Source organism: Bicyclus anynana, chromosome 16, assembly GCF_947172395.1.
Source record: "Bicyclus anynana chromosome 16, ilBicAnyn1.1, whole genome shotgun sequence".
In the NCBI taxonomy this organism is placed as follows: domain Eukaryota; kingdom Metazoa; phylum Arthropoda; class Insecta; order Lepidoptera; family Nymphalidae; genus Bicyclus; species Bicyclus anynana.
The window spans coordinates 635,308-652,706 of NC_069098.1; the positions used below are offsets into that span (position 1 = coordinate 635,308).

The 17,399-nt window shown below is 37.1% G+C and overlaps 1 protein-coding gene across 9 annotated transcripts in view; it reads right to left on the reverse strand.

Moving 5' to 3' along the window:
• Positions 1 to 17,399, reverse strand: part of LOC112047554 (uncharacterized) — a 164,133-nt gene that overhangs the window by 9,464 nt on the left and 137,270 nt on the right. For 4 of the 9 annotated variants that reach the window (XM_052886016.1, XM_052886008.1, XM_052886013.1 and 1 more), the window contains exons 4-5: positions 11,571 to 11,667; positions 247 to 11,483 (exon numbers count right to left, since the gene is read on the reverse strand). In XM_052886016.1, the coding sequence (XP_052741976.1) occupies positions 8,775 to 11,483; positions 11,571 to 11,667 (2,806 nt within the window). In that variant the 3' untranslated portion in view covers positions 247 to 8,774. The remainder of the gene's footprint in view (positions 1 to 246; positions 11,484 to 11,570; positions 11,668 to 17,399) is intronic. The other 5 variants (XM_052886014.1, XM_052886012.1, XM_052886011.1 and 2 more) reach the window with 5 other exon arrangements.

A 17,399-nucleotide genomic window follows, 5' to 3' on the forward strand; every position in this document is an offset into this window, starting at 1 on the left:
AAATGAAAAAAAAATTCAGTTAAATTCTCATCCTGAAGTTGGGAAACCTTTAATCCCGATTATTAACATTAGCATCAGATAGTGGTAATTAATTAATTGAACATTATCACCCTAAGCCCACCAACAGCATTGGAGCAGTGTGGTGGGTCTCAGCTCCATACCTCCTCTACTATATGGAGACAATGACGAATGATGGATGTGTAGGATTAAAATAGCTTCTATGAAACATAACCTATTTTAACATACCTATTGCCTGGTTTCCATCTGTTAATGCTATATTTGCTAAGCATTGTGTGTTAATATTATTTTATTCTATTGTCTTCTTTTAAATTATCTTCTTGAAATTTCTTAGTCTGGCTTGCAAGTAATGCTAAATTTGGGCTCATTTTTTGTGAGTTTGTTGGTACTGAACTTCTGCGAACATTGTTTATTTTTCAAAGCTTTGATTGCTTTTTGAGACATTGTGTAAATATTTTTTATATTAAAAACCATCGTCATGCAGGTAAAATTCATGTGAAGAAGCAGGATTGCTGAAAGCATTAGGTATATATTTTAATTTTAATACATAATAAACACTTATTTATCTCTCTCTCTCTCTCTCTCTCTCTCTCTCTCTCTCTCTCTCTCTCTAACTGCTTTATTGGTTCAGTGTAACTATCATGAAATTCTGAGTTTGAGTCCTGGGTTGGTCTATGAAATATTGAGCATTTCCTTCTTTTAAGAAACATTTTGAAATTAAATGTCTTAAATGGTGAAGCATAACATTGTGAAGAAACCAGCATAACTGAGAATTTTCTTAATTGTCTAGGTGTGTGAAGTCTGCCAATCCGCATTGGGCCAGCATGGAGGACTAAGGCCTAACCCCTCTCGTCCTGAGAAGTGACTCGTGCTCAACAATGAGCCGAAAATGGGTTGTTAATCTATATCTATACTAATATTATAAAGAGGTAAAGTTTGTTAGTTTGTCACATTTTTTAAATGGGGTAATCTTCGGAACTACTGGTCCGATTTCAAAAAAAGTTTTTGTCATACAGGTCGGACCGAAAATCCTCTTAAGCAGACTTATTCGCATGCGCTGCCTTAACCATTGTGTAAAATTGAAATTAATGTATGGAGGCTTTATGTATCTTTAAAAATTTTACAAAAAAGTCCGCGACATCATATATCTATCTTCTATATTTTAGCAGATATAGTACCTTTTGTGTTTTAAAAATTATAAATTTTATATACTTAGGTTTGTGTCATTATTTATGCTACTTAACTTAAATCCTTATCAAAATAAATTATTTAATAATCACAAGGATATTATGGAGATAAGATTTGCCCTTTATAGTATGTTAATTAGTTAAATAGTTTCGGAGATAATACAAAATTTCTCAAAGACGCAGAAATTCCGCTACATGACGCCCTTTATTTTCCTTTGTCATCGCACCACGCTCATAGGGCTGGACCGATTTTGCTAAGGGTAGGGGTAAGGTAGGGGAGGTATAGGGTAGGGTAGGGTAGGATACAGGTAGGGTAGGGGTTGTGTAAGGGTAGGGTAGGGGTAAAGGTAGGGTAGGGGTAGGGTGGGGTAGGGGAGTGTATGCCTAGGTTAGGGGTAGGGTAAGGGTAGGGCCTACCCCTATACTAGGGGTAGGGAAAGGGAAGATTACGGGTAGGGTAGGGTACGGGTAGGGTAGGGGTAGGATACAGTTAGGGTACGGGTAGGGTAGGAGTAGGGTAGAGGTAGGAGATCGATACTGAAGCCTATTTTCTATTTTTTGTCTGTCTGTTTGCCTCCGGACCGGGCATCACAATGAAACTACAGAATGAATTCAAATGATACTTAAGACGATTTGAGACCATAATACGTAGAAGGATAATAGGATACTTTTTGTCGTGAAAACAAAATCAGAATTGGGTGAAGTAGGGGTAGAAAGTTTGTACGGAAAGTCCTTAATTTTTTTAGGTACAAGGTATAAGTTATAAAACTTGCAAAATAGAATGTGAAATGGGGGTTGAAAGTTGACATCGATTTTTACGCGGACGAAGTCGCGGTCGTCCGCTAGTATGTATTATAAAGAGGTAAAGTTAGTGGTGTTCTAGCAGGTAAACTCTGGATCTACTGAACCAATTTTGAATATTCTTTTACCACTAGAAAGCCACGTTATTTTTGAGTATCATAGGCTATATTTTATCCGCGTATTCTCAAACTGCAGAAAGTTGGTTAATATTTATATTAACACATTACACACATCACTAACTCAAAGTAAGCTTAGCTTGTGTTATGGGTAGTAAAAGCTCAACTGAATGAGGAATGTTCATAAATAAATTATATATACTTTATAAACTCCAAGCCCACCAACCGATACTGATGAATGAAGGATTAGTAGGATTAAGTAGCATCTATAGGGTGCTCGGGAGTATTTCCCATAACTCTAGGGTAGCCCCAAGTTCTATATGGAAAATTAATTTAAAATGTCTAAGGAACATGTGTATTAAAAAACTTTAATAAAAACAAGTCAACCGACTTCAAAAACATACTTACTAAACTAAAAAACGAAAAATAACATTATACTAAGTTCTATATATCATATTATGTTCTAACTGATGATCAGTTTGAAGGTGGTGCTAGCCCAATGATGTATTAATTCAAACCATGTAAGAATATCATAAATATTTAGGTTTTTCTGACAGTGTTTTTTCATATAGTTCTTTCAGTAACAGCTTAAATTAAAACAACATCGGTTTAGCACAGCCATCAAACTGATCATCAGTTAGAACATAATATGATATGAACTTAGTATAATATTATTTTTCGCTTTTTAGTTTAGCCAGTATGTTTTATGTTTTTGAAGTTGGTTGAATTTCTTTTATTAATAATTTTTATTTTTCCATTTTTAGTGAAATCATCCTAGATATTGATCTAGCGCCAAAGGTATGTTGCTATGAGTCGTGATAAAACATTGTATTTGATTGCGTCTGACTTAGAATCAAACTAATTACTACTGTGAACCATCGAGGAGTTCCCTTCACTGTTTTCATTACCAGACCCCTAATACAGTCACAACCCATCTAGGTGGAAAGTTCTCATCAATACAAATTTATCAACACATGGTAGCTATTGTGAACCATTGAGGAGTTCTCTTAACTGTCCTTCGTCTTCATCACCAGACCCCTAATACAGTCACAACCCATCTAGGTGGAAAGTTCTCCTCAATATAAACTAGTAGCTAAGGTAGCTCCTATAAGTGGACTTGTCAACACCTTGAATTTATGAGAAATAGTCCCGAGCACCCTGTATAAAATGTAACTTAACTATGCCTAGTTTGTTTCAGCTGATGCTATATTTATGACCAGCCCCAATACATATAAATAAAATTTAAGTGTATGTCTGTGATTTCAAAATAACTGTGTTTTCTCAAGTGCCTATATACAATACTGACATACAGTCATACTTCTTTAAAATGTTCATCTGTCTGTTTGTTTGAGCTAATCTCTGGAACAGCAGGGTCATTTTAATGGGACTTTTACTGGAAGATAGAAAAGATTATTGAGCAACATATAGGCTACTTATTATTTGGGCCATTACTTGTTATTTAACATGGGCATACACTCACAACCACATAGACACTGAAATACATCCATGATCATCACACTAATATGATGAGTTCGATTGCCACAATTGGCTATGGCGTGTAGATGTAAAGAGCAATGATGCTATGTACTGCATCACTGGAGAGCTGTTGCTGGTGTTATATCCCTATATCTCAGAGAGTATGATATGCTATATATCCCAGTCATTATCATTAACACCTGATAGTGATCCTTTTATAATTTAACTTTATTACCACTATCAACCCACATTGGAGCAGTGTGCATTTTACAGTAGGTGTTTAACTTAACTTCTTATTCTCTCTCTCTCTTCTTCTTACAGGCAAAACATCTCGTCTTTTTTAAAAATGTAGATGACAAACCATTCATAGTTCAATGTAAAATTTATTCTAAAAGTCCAATAGTCTAATCATTGATTATCTGGACATTACTGAAATAAAGAGAGTGAGTAAATTTAATTAAAAATACATAAACATACTACGCATGAAGAGACAGATGAATATCTTAGCATTTCGTGCAGGTGCCAGGTCCATCGCCTGGTAGAGAGAAATACTCCGAGCAGAGTCCTGGAGTTGTGACTACAGGATGTAGGGTTAAGGAATTCCTTGACAATTGATTAAACTCCCCTACTTGTGTTGTTCTCCCTGCTTAGCCAAATTTGGTAAGATCCTACTAAAAGCAGCTTTGGATACTTATTCTTCTTTCTCTCTTTCTTCTACATAGAAGTTGCTGCAGTCCTAAAGATGCCAAGGTCTTTAAACAAGTTATAGAAAGATTTTGTTGGTAATCCTCTTGCACCTACTTCTACGGCAGACAGACTAACCACATAGCCATTTTTACTTAGTTCATTTGTTATTATTATTTATTACAAAACCTTGACAAGAACCAGGTGAGAAATATAACTAAAATGTCCGGAGGCAATCTTATGATAGAACAGAAACACAGATGAGGGAATTCCTCAACTGTTCACAGAAGCTACATTGTCAAAAAGAAAAAAAAAAGTAAAATGTGCAAAGCTTAGGTCTTATAGCTAAAAGCTATTTCTTTCAAACAACCTTCAATGAAAAATGTAGCTTATTATTGGCAAAAGCATTTATAGATCAAGGCAAGAAAAATATTGCCGAAATGGCCTCCGTAGCACAGTGGATTAATTACGCAAAAGTCCTGGGTTCTATCCCCGGCAGGGCCGATTGATGTTTTCTTTCTGGTCTATGTCTGGCTGGCTAGTTAATACCCTACTGGCAAGCGATTTAGTGTTCCGGTGAGATATTATGTAGAAACAGAAATGTGTGTGGATTTTCATCCTTTGCCTAACTAGTTATCTCACTTCCATCTTAGATTGCATCATCACTTATCATCTTATTCTATAATCATGTCAAAGAACAGATTTTCGTACAAAGTAAAGTAACATACTCTTCATTAGTCTGCCTAGTGCCTAACATAATTATAAAAACTTGTAATTGTAGTTTCAAATTAACAAATTGTTCTGGTTCATCATTACATAATTATAAACTACTTATTATAGATTCAAAAATAAAACTCAAATTTTACTCTACCTGCCTTTAGTACATATACCTGTGGTTTAATATTGAACAGTGGTATAGTAAAAAATTTACTTCTGTTAACAGATACTTTCAAATTAGTTCATGGAATTTGCTTTTCTCAGATGTTTATTTTCATTACCATTTCATAATTAACCTTATGTTGCTCCAGATTAAGCTACCTGTGATGACCAAATGAAAATCTGTTTAGTAGATCCAGAGAAGTAAACATTCAGACAGCTGCAGGTCAGACAGTTATTTGGGGTGCATTGCATCTACAAACCATAATGTGTAAACCCAGCATAATTGTATAATTGAGCACGAGTTTCATAAGAATTAGTAGGATTTTAATAATTCCCATATCTTGAGAAGACTACTAAGAAACCTAATTAACTAACTAATGTAATCATTATCTGATCAATAGCTATTATTAAAGTATTTTATTATTAGCTAAAACTTAAAGTAGGTACATACCGGAGACTAAATTTGTAGAATCAAGTTTCGGTAATCTCTGTAGGGTCTTCTCTGGATCATTGGCAGGCGAAGAACCACACTCAAAGCATTTTTTTTGTTCTTCTTCATGGTTATAGAGACACTTGAACTAACAAAGTCTTATTTTTAACATAATGAAAAACCACAACACTCAGATGAAACGTAAAAGACTTATAGATCTTCTCAACATCAAGAATGGCGAGAATATTACACAGCAGGTTGCTTAAATCCAATCCATGAAGAGGTCTTCATAAATATTGACAGGCCGTGGCAAACATTTATTTTATTATTCGTGAATTTGTGTTTTAAAATATTTGGTGAAATGACGCCATTTTCATTTTATAACATTTTTATTTTTTATTAAGTAATTGGGGTTGCCACACTTCGTTTAGAAAATCTTACCCATGCGTTACTAAAACAATATTCAACGAGATTGTCTCTCTATATTTTTGTAGAAGAAAAGTATTTATTCAGTTATAAAAGTCATATTTAAATCTAAAAATGTATTAGATTTATCAAAATATTATGTCAGGCGTGAGCTACTAACGATAATAATATTGCTACAACTACCAGACGGTAAAACCGTATGGATGATGACACCACAGGTCTAGCCCCCGTAGGTATAACCAAACTTTGTTCGAGAGTTGACCCGGCCTGCTGAGTACGCACACACCACAGACGTGAGTAGACGTGAGCGTGAATGACAATGACAGGTAGTGACATTGACAAATTGTCTTTTTTGGCATTAACACAGACAGATAAGGTAATAAACGATTAAACAGCATCCGCCGCATTTCCTCATACAAGCAAAATTGATTTTGACAAAGTTAAAAGTTAATTAAAAAAGTATTTATAACAATCGCATCATTGACAAATTAAAATAACAAAATATTTTTTATTGTCGCTATATTTTGTCGCTTACTCTGTAATACTGAGTTTGAAAAATTGCGCCTGAAATAGTCAACAACCACAGATTCGTAATATATTTCCTATTTATGATAAACGCCTACGACGTTACATCTCTTTAGAAGAGTAATCCTTAGTTGAGCAAGATTAGTGACGTTTTCGCCCGACCACAACAAGCGTGGTCGTGTGGAACAGCTGCAGGATTAATTAATTGGAGGTTCTGATCACTTAGCAGAACGTAGCTTTTGTTGGCCTCTTTTTTGAGAGATTTCGATCCGAATCCGATAGATGCTTTCCATCTGTGTATTTGATTTTGTCTACGATTTTGTCCATATATTATAATTTTTAATTAATGTGCAACTTGTTTACGGCTCTGAGGTCTATTTCTTTTCTGTATATAGCATAGACTTACGAATCGGTACAAGTGTATCTATATAATGTAGGAAATAGTAGTCTGAGACGGATATGACGTCGCTCGATCTAGTGTTGGCTCGTGCCGACGCTAGATGGCGCAACTTGTTTTAACAAAAGGGAGTTAGAGAGGGGTAGCGATGGGTTGGCGGGAACGACTTTCAATATAAGGCGCCCGTCGTACGGTCTTTACAACTTTACAGAGTACAGAATCGCCGTCGAGCTCCGTGCCAGACATGAGACATGACAAGACGGTGGATGTATATGCGCCATCGATTTGTCGATAAAATATATTCGTCATTGCTGGCATTCGTCAGAGCTGAGCTGAGACCATGTCGTTCGACGTCCGACGACCATAAATAGCTAAGAGCAGAAAAGTTGCTTGTGGGAAGTAAAAATTAAAGCAACCACAACAAGCAACTTAAGCAAGCAAGCAAGGGTAACTTAAGCAATCAAGCAAGGGTAACTTAAGCAAGCAAGCAAGGGTTTTACGAATGCTTATACAAAAAGGCAAGGTAATATTTTCACAAGCCAAGAAGGCATGTGTAATTAAAAAGATCAATTCATTCAAATCCCTTCCGGTGACAGAGAAGAAGCAAGTTTAAATAAGCAGAAGAAGAAAATAACAACCAACAATGAAATGCTCCGCAACGCATAGAATTAATAAATTAATTTAGAATTCATCTATGCGTACAGGATTAATACATATTATACCTGCTAAATTAATACATATTATACCTGATAACTGCAATTGAGTGCTCGTGTAGTGCGGGCGAAGAACGATTTCAAAGATTTTATACTATTAGATATTATGTTACGTCACGTAACTAACGTGCCATCAAAATCACCACAAAAGTGAAATCAATTTACTAGTCCACTGAGCGAACATAATATGCACAATTTTGTGTTTACTTACATTATAATACACTTATGTATATACAGTTTTTACACATCTTCAACACAGCCCGACATTTAAGACAATATTTAGGTATTATTTAATTAAAAACTGTCGTTGTTTACAATACGACTAAATGAAATGGGGACAATTAGCCACTTTTGTCCGCCTCAGTTTCGACGCGCTAGTGAAGTTAAATATCTAATAATATAATTTCTTTGACTGATTTGTATAGCACGACGCAAGGCTAAAAAAAGTATGGGACATCAAATTAAAGACTAATAATCTTCAAATAGTAGAGATTTTGGTATAAATATGTCCAACGTAAAATTAAACAAAAAACAACTAAATCTCAAAATAGTATTTACTCAGTCATATACAAAAACATACAACAAACAAAATTATTTAAACGACATCACTACTGTAAAATAACTACAATAATAGTTAAGTGTTATACTTAAAATTAAGTTAAAAATATGTACATATATCACAAGTAAAATAGCGATTATCAATTTGTACTTGAGGTAAGTTAAACAACACCTAATTTCCTTAAAATAAATAAACTATTATAATATTTAAGTTCAAACGCATATTATTAACGACTAATTTACATTAAAGCCATCGTAACAATAAAGAGCCATAAAAATACATAAATTAAATTAACCAAAACTAAAGTTCTGTTTGATTCAAACAATTTATGGGACTCAGTTATAAACGACCTAAATCGTAAATACCTGATGTGATACAAAAATAGTGGCATCTCTGTCCTGTCTTTGCAATTAAAAAGGACAAACTCCGTTCAGAATAGTCTTGTAGCTGTAAGCTATTACAAAGTTCTTTAGAATCTCCTCTTTATTGTTACAAAAACCATGCAAATAAGCCCTATAAGGCACACAGCTAGAAATCTGTTTCTGTAAGCAACGAGAAAACAATTAATGCAATTGTCCTAAGCTTACTTCTCCTTCACTTTTACTATGTTTATTTGTCTTTTTCCTATGCATTCGTACTGCGCTGGCTTCCCCCTCACTCTTTAATGGAAGTATAGGCGCTAGTGCATCTGAATTATACTTAGATTGGGACGATGTAGAACTTATTTCCGATATAGAATGAATTCTACTCTTTCTTAGTCTTTTGAATTTCTTATTTATTTCCCCTAAACTACTTATATCTGTCGATGAGTAATCGCCATCAACAGAACTTGAACTACTGAAAACATTTTTTCGTAAGTTGTCATATTTAGCAGTTTTCTTATTATTTTGTAGTTTAAACTCCAATTTCGAGAGAACTTCTCTAGAAGTTTGTGGAAGACGCAAACTAAATCGAGGTGAAGATAAGTTTGCAGAAATACCAAGGTCATCGTCATTTCCTAAGTCAATATTTAATTCTTCTGAATTTGAACCGGGGTAAAACGCAGGACTAGTTTGTTGATAAACGGTCACAGATAAGGCAAAGGGTGAAGTAGTACGTGTTTTTGTTCTGGTTGGCGAAGTCATGACACTTTTGACGTGAGCAGGAGAAGTTTGTGTGATTTTCTGCGAAGCAGCTACATTTCTTTCACGACTTTCATTGTGAGTTTTTTCTGATGTAGACGGTTTATTTAAACTTTTCTCCAACAAATCACCATATTCGTCAATAATTAGTTTCTTGATGAACTCTTTCTCTAATTTAAGCATTTTTTCTACCTCCCCTCTGGGATCAATCGATGGCCATAATTCATTGTGAATCGGTTGTACAGTAGGTTTATCATCTCTTGGAGAAGTTTGAGTTTCTTTGGGAATTATTTTATTTGTTGTATTGCTTTGAGTACCAGTTTCGTGCGTGTCTAAAGAATGAACGAATTCAAATACATCCACTTTGTTCTTTAATGATAAATTTGGTACTTTAGTGAAAGTAAGATTACTATCACTTGTGCGTTCATTAGTTTTCATCTTTTTTTCCGTTGCAACTTCAAGCTTATCGTTTTCACCTAGAACTGAATAATCTGATGGTAAGTTTTGGGATGATTTAGATGTTTGGGACTTACTAAGTTGTGTATGATTAGAGACATCTGTTTTTTCATCTTCGAAATCATCAGCATAGCTATCATCTTTCGTGACGTTGTTTAGTACACTGGTCATGGCTGTATTATTATTATTATTATTTAATGTATATTTAACCTTTTTTTCAATATCTAAAACTTCTTGTAGTAAGTTTTCATCAGATGTAGTAAGAATTTTCGGGCTATTTATTTTGGAGTCTTTCCTTGGGCTATCATTATGAAACGAGTTCTCACGACTGCTTAAAATTTTATCCAATATGGGACTTAATGCAATGTTATTTTTGTTTGGAATTTTACATATTTCTCTTTCAATATCACTTGCGTTTACCCCTCCTACTGTTAATTTTGAATAAGGTATGTACTCCGTGCTATTCAAGCCAGATTTCATTTGTTGTTGAACATTTTTTTCTTTCGTTTTAACTGTCATTTCAGTGTTCTTACCAATTTTTTTTAAAGATTCTGCTTTTCTTTTAACTTCAGTAGTTTTTATCTTAGCAGGTCTGCCATATACGGTATTCAACTTTCTTTTCCATTCCTCTATATGAGCTTGTGGACGACAAGTACTTTTTCTATTAGTTCTACTTTTGTTTTGATTTTGCATCACTTTCTGATTTATTGTGAAAGATCTACGGCTAGGAGGTATATTATGGACCTCTTTTTCTAATATTTGATGAGAATCCGAACTGATATTATTTGATTCGCTACTCTCATATGCTGTCATTGTGGAAACTTTTCGCATAGTCGATCTGTTCTTCGTATTTATGGATATGTATTGACTGTTATCAAATTTTATTAGGTCTTTTTGTTTTAATGGTGGTTCGTACTTCATTTCAATCACTAACGCGTTTTGTTGCAATGGCTCTTGTGTGGCTATTTCCATATTTACTGGTAAAATATCTAGCTGTAAAACGTTTTGTAATCTTAATTCACTTCTAATATTAATACTAGGCATACTTTGAACTTGCAATGATTTATGTGATAAAATGTTTACGGTTGGTTTAATATTATACTCATGAGATACCTCTTTATAAGCTACAGCTGGACTCGTTACATTCCTTTTTTCCTGGATATTATTTTGTTTATTGTTCATTTCTAGTTGTTGTTCATCGCCAGGTTGCTCCTTGATTTCTATTATATTTGTGCGTGATAATTGTAATTTTTTATTTGTTTGCTGTCTTTTGAGCATCGACGGTTTATCGGCTTGGACATTTTTATTTACTGCATTATTTCTGTTATTAATAACGTTTTTCATTTGTACAGTGCGATCAACGTTTTCTCTACGTAGTACATTATTCTTTATTGGAATAGGTTGAGTTCTGTCAACTATTTGGTTTCCATAGAATTTTGCATTTACAACTTCTTCTATATGAATTTTTTTATTAAATTCTTCGTCTAAAGGCGTTGGTAATGTTCTCACTTGTATTCCTGGCTCGCGATACTTGGACAGTTCCCCGGAGAGTAGCTTCAAATCATCCGCTGTGGTTTGCAGCATATCGTGAAGTTTTCCCAAGAGAATCTCATCTTCGGGTCGCAACGTTGGCTTGGGGTTCCAAATGTCGTCATCTATAATGTTAACCATATCAATTTCTTTTCTGCTTTCAACCTGAAAAGCAAAAGAATAAACATAATTTTTCAAAGAATATTGTGTAATTGAATTTAATTAAATTAAGTAGATTGTTGTCATATTTACCAAATATCGATCGACTGGGTAGGGTGTGGGTGTGGTGACGGCGCGTCTCATCTGTTCGTCAGACACAACGGCTCCGGCATCCTCTCTCCGCTCCTTTCTGTAGACAAATACGTAATTTCACATTAAATTTATTCAATACCAAATCAATATGTTATACGTATTACCTTTAAGCTATTTAATACTACTTAACAATAAAAATAGGTTCCTCTCTTACTTGCACATCAAGAATATATAGATACTAGCGGACGCCCGCGACTTCGTCCGCGTAAGTTTCGATGTCAACTTTACTACTACCCTTACCCTACCCTACACCTACCCTACCACTACCCCAACCCTACCCAACCCCTACATCTACCCTACCCCTACCCTACCCTACCCTACCTCTAGCCTACCCCAAACCTACTCCTACCCTACCCCTACCTTACCTACACCCTACCCCAATCCTACCACTACCCCCATCCTACCCCTACCCTCCCCGTACCCTATTTCTTTCCTACCCCTATCCCAGCCGTACCCCTATCTCACGCCTATCCTACCCCTAACCTACCACTTCCCTATCCTACCTGTACCTCTAGCCTACCACTACCCTACCTCTACCCCTACCCTACCACTACTCTATACCCGGCCCTAAACCTACCCTACCCCTACACTACCCCTACGCTTCCCTACCCGTACCCTACCCTACCCTGTAACTTCTCTATCTTATTCCTACCCTTAGCAAAATCGGTCCAGTCCTTCGAGAGTGGTGGTATGACCAAGAGAAACAGAGGCTTCTATGCTAATAATATAAAGAGGTAAAGTTCGTGTGGTTGTAGGAGGTAATCTCTGGATCTACTGGACCGATTTGGAAAATTGTTTTACCAATAGACAGCTACGTTATTTGCGAGTGTCATAGGCTATGTTTGATCCTCATATTCACACGGGAACGGGAACTACGTAAATGAAAGCGCTGGGCGTCATATAGCGGAATTTCTGCGTCTTTTAGAAATTTTGTATTATCTCCGAAACTATTTAAGTAATTAACATACTGTAAAGGGCAAATCTTATCTCCATAATATCCCTGTGATTATTAAATAATTTATTTTGATAAGGATTAAAGTTTAGTTGTATAAATAATGACGTAAACCTAAGTATATAAAATTAATAATTTTTAAAACACAAAAGTTACTACATCTGCTAATATATAGAAGATAGATATATGGTGTCGCGGACTTTTTTGTAGAACTTTTAAAGATACATAAAGTCCCCATACATTAATTTCAATTTTACACAATACTTAAGGCAGCGCATGCGAATAAGTCTGTTTAAGAGGATTTTCAGTCCGACCTGTATGACAAAAACTGTGATAACTCGGCTAATATATATGATACCAATATAAAATATAGCCTATAGCACTCCCCGATAGTGTAGCATTCTACTGGTGAAAGAATTTTTAAAATCGGACTAGTAGTTCCGAAGATTACCCCATTTAAAAAATGTGACAAACTTACAAACTTACAAACTTTACCTCTTTATAATATTAATAGTAAATAGTAAATAGTAAATAGTAAAATAGTATAGAGTATAGATAACCTGATCAATAGTTAAATGTTGATATTTTATGACTGCTGTGTTTCTAGCAAGATCTCTAGGATAGCAGTTGAACTTTTCCAAATAGCTTGTATTACGAAGAAATGCTCTGCGGTTCCGTACTGACCGGCAGATACGAAAAAAAAAAAAAAAAAAAAAAAAAAAAAAAAAAAATAGCTTGTATAGGAATGCTACCTGGGACCTAGTACATCTCGTAAAATAAATGAATCTGTATTTTATTATGTAATATTGTTGTACACCTCAGCTTAGGCAGGGGAGGCGTAGTAAAATTAATAATTATTATCCTAAAGAACGTAGATAGTTATCTTCCAACAAACAGTCGGAATAAAGATCGTAGAAAAGCCACAAACTCTGAGATTTCATCGTTTTTCATACATGTTCAATCAGTTCCAATACCTAGGATTGAGTTTTTAAAAAAACTTGATATTAAGCCTAATTTAGCTTCCTAATTTAGATTTGTAGTCAATCTTCTCTGAGCTCTTGCTCCAAGGTTCTTAGCTTTAGTACTCTGTTATGGCGGTGTGAGTAAAGACTCCTATCAAAGAGCACCAAATCTTCCAAAAAACGTGGTTTGAGCCATTTATTATTGAAAGATAAGTTAGCTATTAACAATTTGACGGCCGCGTGGCGTAGTGGGTAGTGACCCTGCTTTCTGAATCCATGGTCGTGGGTTCGATTCCCACAACTGGAAAATATTTGTGTGATGAGCATGGGTGTTTTCCAGTGTCTGTGTGTATTTATACATTATATAAGTATTTATATGTAGTATATAAATGTATATGAATATTATAATATCAACTATCTTAGTACCCATAACACAAGCAACTCTGTATGCTTACTTTGGGGCTAGATAGTGATGTGTATTGTTTAAGTATATTTATTTATAAAAAAAATTGACATTATAAAATTATTGACCAAAAATTAGATTTTTTTTTTTTTTTTCTGTCTGAGTAGGTGCCGATAGCTCCCTGCGGAACCACTACGGCGTCACCGGGGGGGTTGGGCGAGCGCAGAAGCATCGCCTGATGTGACCCGAAGGCTGAAAGAAAGATAGAGGACGGAACGGCTCTCTAAGGGCGTCTCCTATGAGACTCGGACCTCGGCTTAGAAGGCCATTCTGGAGGAGGTAACCGTGACCTGAGTGAATCAGTCCGGACGCCCCCAAGATCGTGAGTTAGAAAACCCACGTCCGGGTGACGTTAGATATCGGGGACCTCGTCTTCGCCGGCGAAGACGCTGTGTAGCTTGTGATTGTGTTACCTGGGAAGCATTGTCGGTTGTTATGTCATCGTCTGGATCGTAAAGGACGTTCTTGGGACGCCTCTGCTTGCAGTTAGCGTTTAGGTTGGGAGTGTAATTGCAGGCCTCAACCACTAGTTGGTTGGGATGGATGGCAGCTCTGTCAAAATAGTTTTGAGAGAGCTGTTTCATGTACTTAGCTATTGTCGGTAATTCTAGATCTCTATGGAGGTCATTATTGCGTAAAAACCACGGCGCGCCCGTGATTTGACGCAGAAAACGATTCTGTAGGGTTTGAAGCGGCCTAAGGGTCGCTTTGGGACGGTGGGCAAACACTACACTAGCGTAGGTTAAGATCGGACGGATCGTGGTTTTATAAAGCGTTAGCTTTGAGCGGAGGGACAATTTACTTTTCTTATTTATCATAGCGTAAAGGCGGTGCATTACGTATGCGGCCTTTTTTCTCGCTTTGTTAACGTGCATGGAGAAGCTCATGCGGTTATCGAAGGTAACGCCTAGGTACTTGGCAGTACGTTGCCAGGGGATGGGTGCTCCGTAAAGGGAGACTTCTTTGAGTCCGGACTTGAGACGGGAGACCGCTTTGCCGGTGAAAAGCACGGCTGCGCTTTTCTCTGGGTTGACTTCTATACGCCAAAGGCGGAACCATTTACCTATAATGTTTACCGCCTTCTGGAGGCGGGCTCTAATGTGGACCCGGTTTACTGCCGTCGCGTACAGTGCGGTGTCGTCCGCAAACTGGGCGACGTGTACGCCCGGGTGGTCGGTGGGAATGTCGCTTGTGAAGAGCGAGTATAAAAGCGGGGAGAGCACGGAGCCCTGAGGGACTCCTGCGCAAATCTGTCTGGGTGAAGAGAGAGTGCCGTCTATACGGTACCTGAAGGTGCGGTTGGACAGAAAGCTGTGTAGCAAGCGTACCATTTTGTTTGGTACGCCGAAACGGTTTAGTTTGAATATCAAGCCTTCGTGCCAGACGCGGTCAAACGCTTTAGCTACGTCAAAGAAGAGCGCCCCGGTGGCGATGGGGTTATGAAATGTATTAAAACCGGTTAGAATGTGCTCCGTGAGGCGGTGCACTTGATGAACACATGAGTGTTTACATAGAAATCCAAACTGTTGTTTGATGAGAAGTTGCTTTTCATCGCAAATGGCTTTGAGACGATTCAAAATGATTATCTCATACACCTTGCCAATGGTGTTGAGAAGACTAATTGGGCGGTAGCTAGTCGGGAGGTCGCGGGGTTTACCCGGCTTGTGGATGCCAATGACCGTGGCTTCTTTCCATGCGTCTGGGAAGGCGCAGTGAGCTAGGAGAACATTGAAGATGTTCACCAGGAGGTTGATTATCTGGACCGGGAGAAGCTTTAAAGCTTTGTTGCTAATCGTATCAGGCCCCGGAGCCTTCTTTTTGCGCAAGCCCTTGATAATCGCAGAGACTTCCTCGCATGACGTAGGGGTAATTTCGACTCCGTCCGGGGGGCGAGATAAGATAGAAGTGAGTTCGGACTTCACTTTTTTCGCGTGTGATTTTACAAATGCCGTAGTGCTTGGAGTGCACTGGGCTTCCAGACTGTCGGCTAGGCATTCGGCCTTATCGATGTCCTCGATCGCGTTTGGGAGGCCAGGGCGTTTGAGAGGTGGGGTGGCTGCGAGGCGGTCGGCTTTGAGATATCTTGCCACGTCGTAGAAGGCTACGTGCGATGGCTCGAGCTCTCTCAGTCGGTCGTCCCATTGTCTGTCAAATTAGAAACAATACTATTCTAACTCTACCTCTCGTATGGTTTTTACGCGGCATGGTACCGGAACTCTAAAGCGCATAGCAGTTCGACTTTGCCGGTGGCGTGGTAACTAGCCATGGCCGTTGTCTACCATGTCTTAGTAAAGAAATAAACAAGTTCCCTGTGCCACCAAACTCAGATCCGCGCAAGCCGGGGTCTGTCTTGGGGTATTTTCCTCTCTGAAGAAATAGCACTACTCTGTTTGAGCTTTACCAATGTATACTTATAATAAATCTGTAGAGAGGTCAATTCTGTACATGAAATATATTTCCAAAATAACTATTAGGGGGTGATTACTCGACGGATTTTAACGAAACTTGGTATAATTATTCTTCATACTCCTGGGCAGGTTATAGTATACTTTTCATCACGCTACAATCAATAGAAGCAGAGCAGTGAAGGGAAATGTTGGGAAAACGGGAGAAGTTACTCAATTTTTCAAGCTTCCGTCGCGTGGTATGTTCGTTTTACAAACAAAAACTACTCGACGAATTTTAACAAAACTTGGTACAATTATTCTTCACACTCCTGAGCAGGTTACAGTATACTTTTCATCACGCTACAATCAATAGAAGCAGAGCAGTGAAGGGAAATGTTGAGTAAACGGGAGAAGTTACTCCATTTTTTAAGCTTCCATCGCCGTGGCGTGGTAGGGTAGTGGTAGAGTAAGGGTAGGGTAGGGTTAGTGTAGGGGTGGTAGTAGGGTTTCACGCGGACGAAGTCGCGGGCGTCCGCTAGTTTCGAATATATAGATAAATGTTGAACACCCCCTGACCACTAAGCGCCTGCGTGTTTTCTGTTAAAACCAGCGTTTCAGATCATCGTCCATGCTCCTTTTCCGACTTCTTTCCGTTTTTCCCCCTCCGTAGGAGATGTTATTTTCCCACATTTCCGGTAGCTTTAGCTCTTAACCCACTTGTTACTATCGTTTAATAAAAAGATCAAGTGAGAAATAAAATTCTAAACAAAAAAGTGGGTAGTTTTAAAAAAATATTTATGCTTTTGCAGTTAGTTGTTTACTGTGTGAAGCTATTAGAAGTGGTTTAAGGTTGTTATCGTGTGTCATTATTTACTTGTGCGAGTTGTAACTTAGTCGTTTTTCGTTATGGATTTGTCAAGGTAAGTTAAAACATGTTTAATCCGTATATTTATATATGTTTTGTGAAATCATGAAAGTAGTGATCTTCTTTTATTTGTAAGTAAA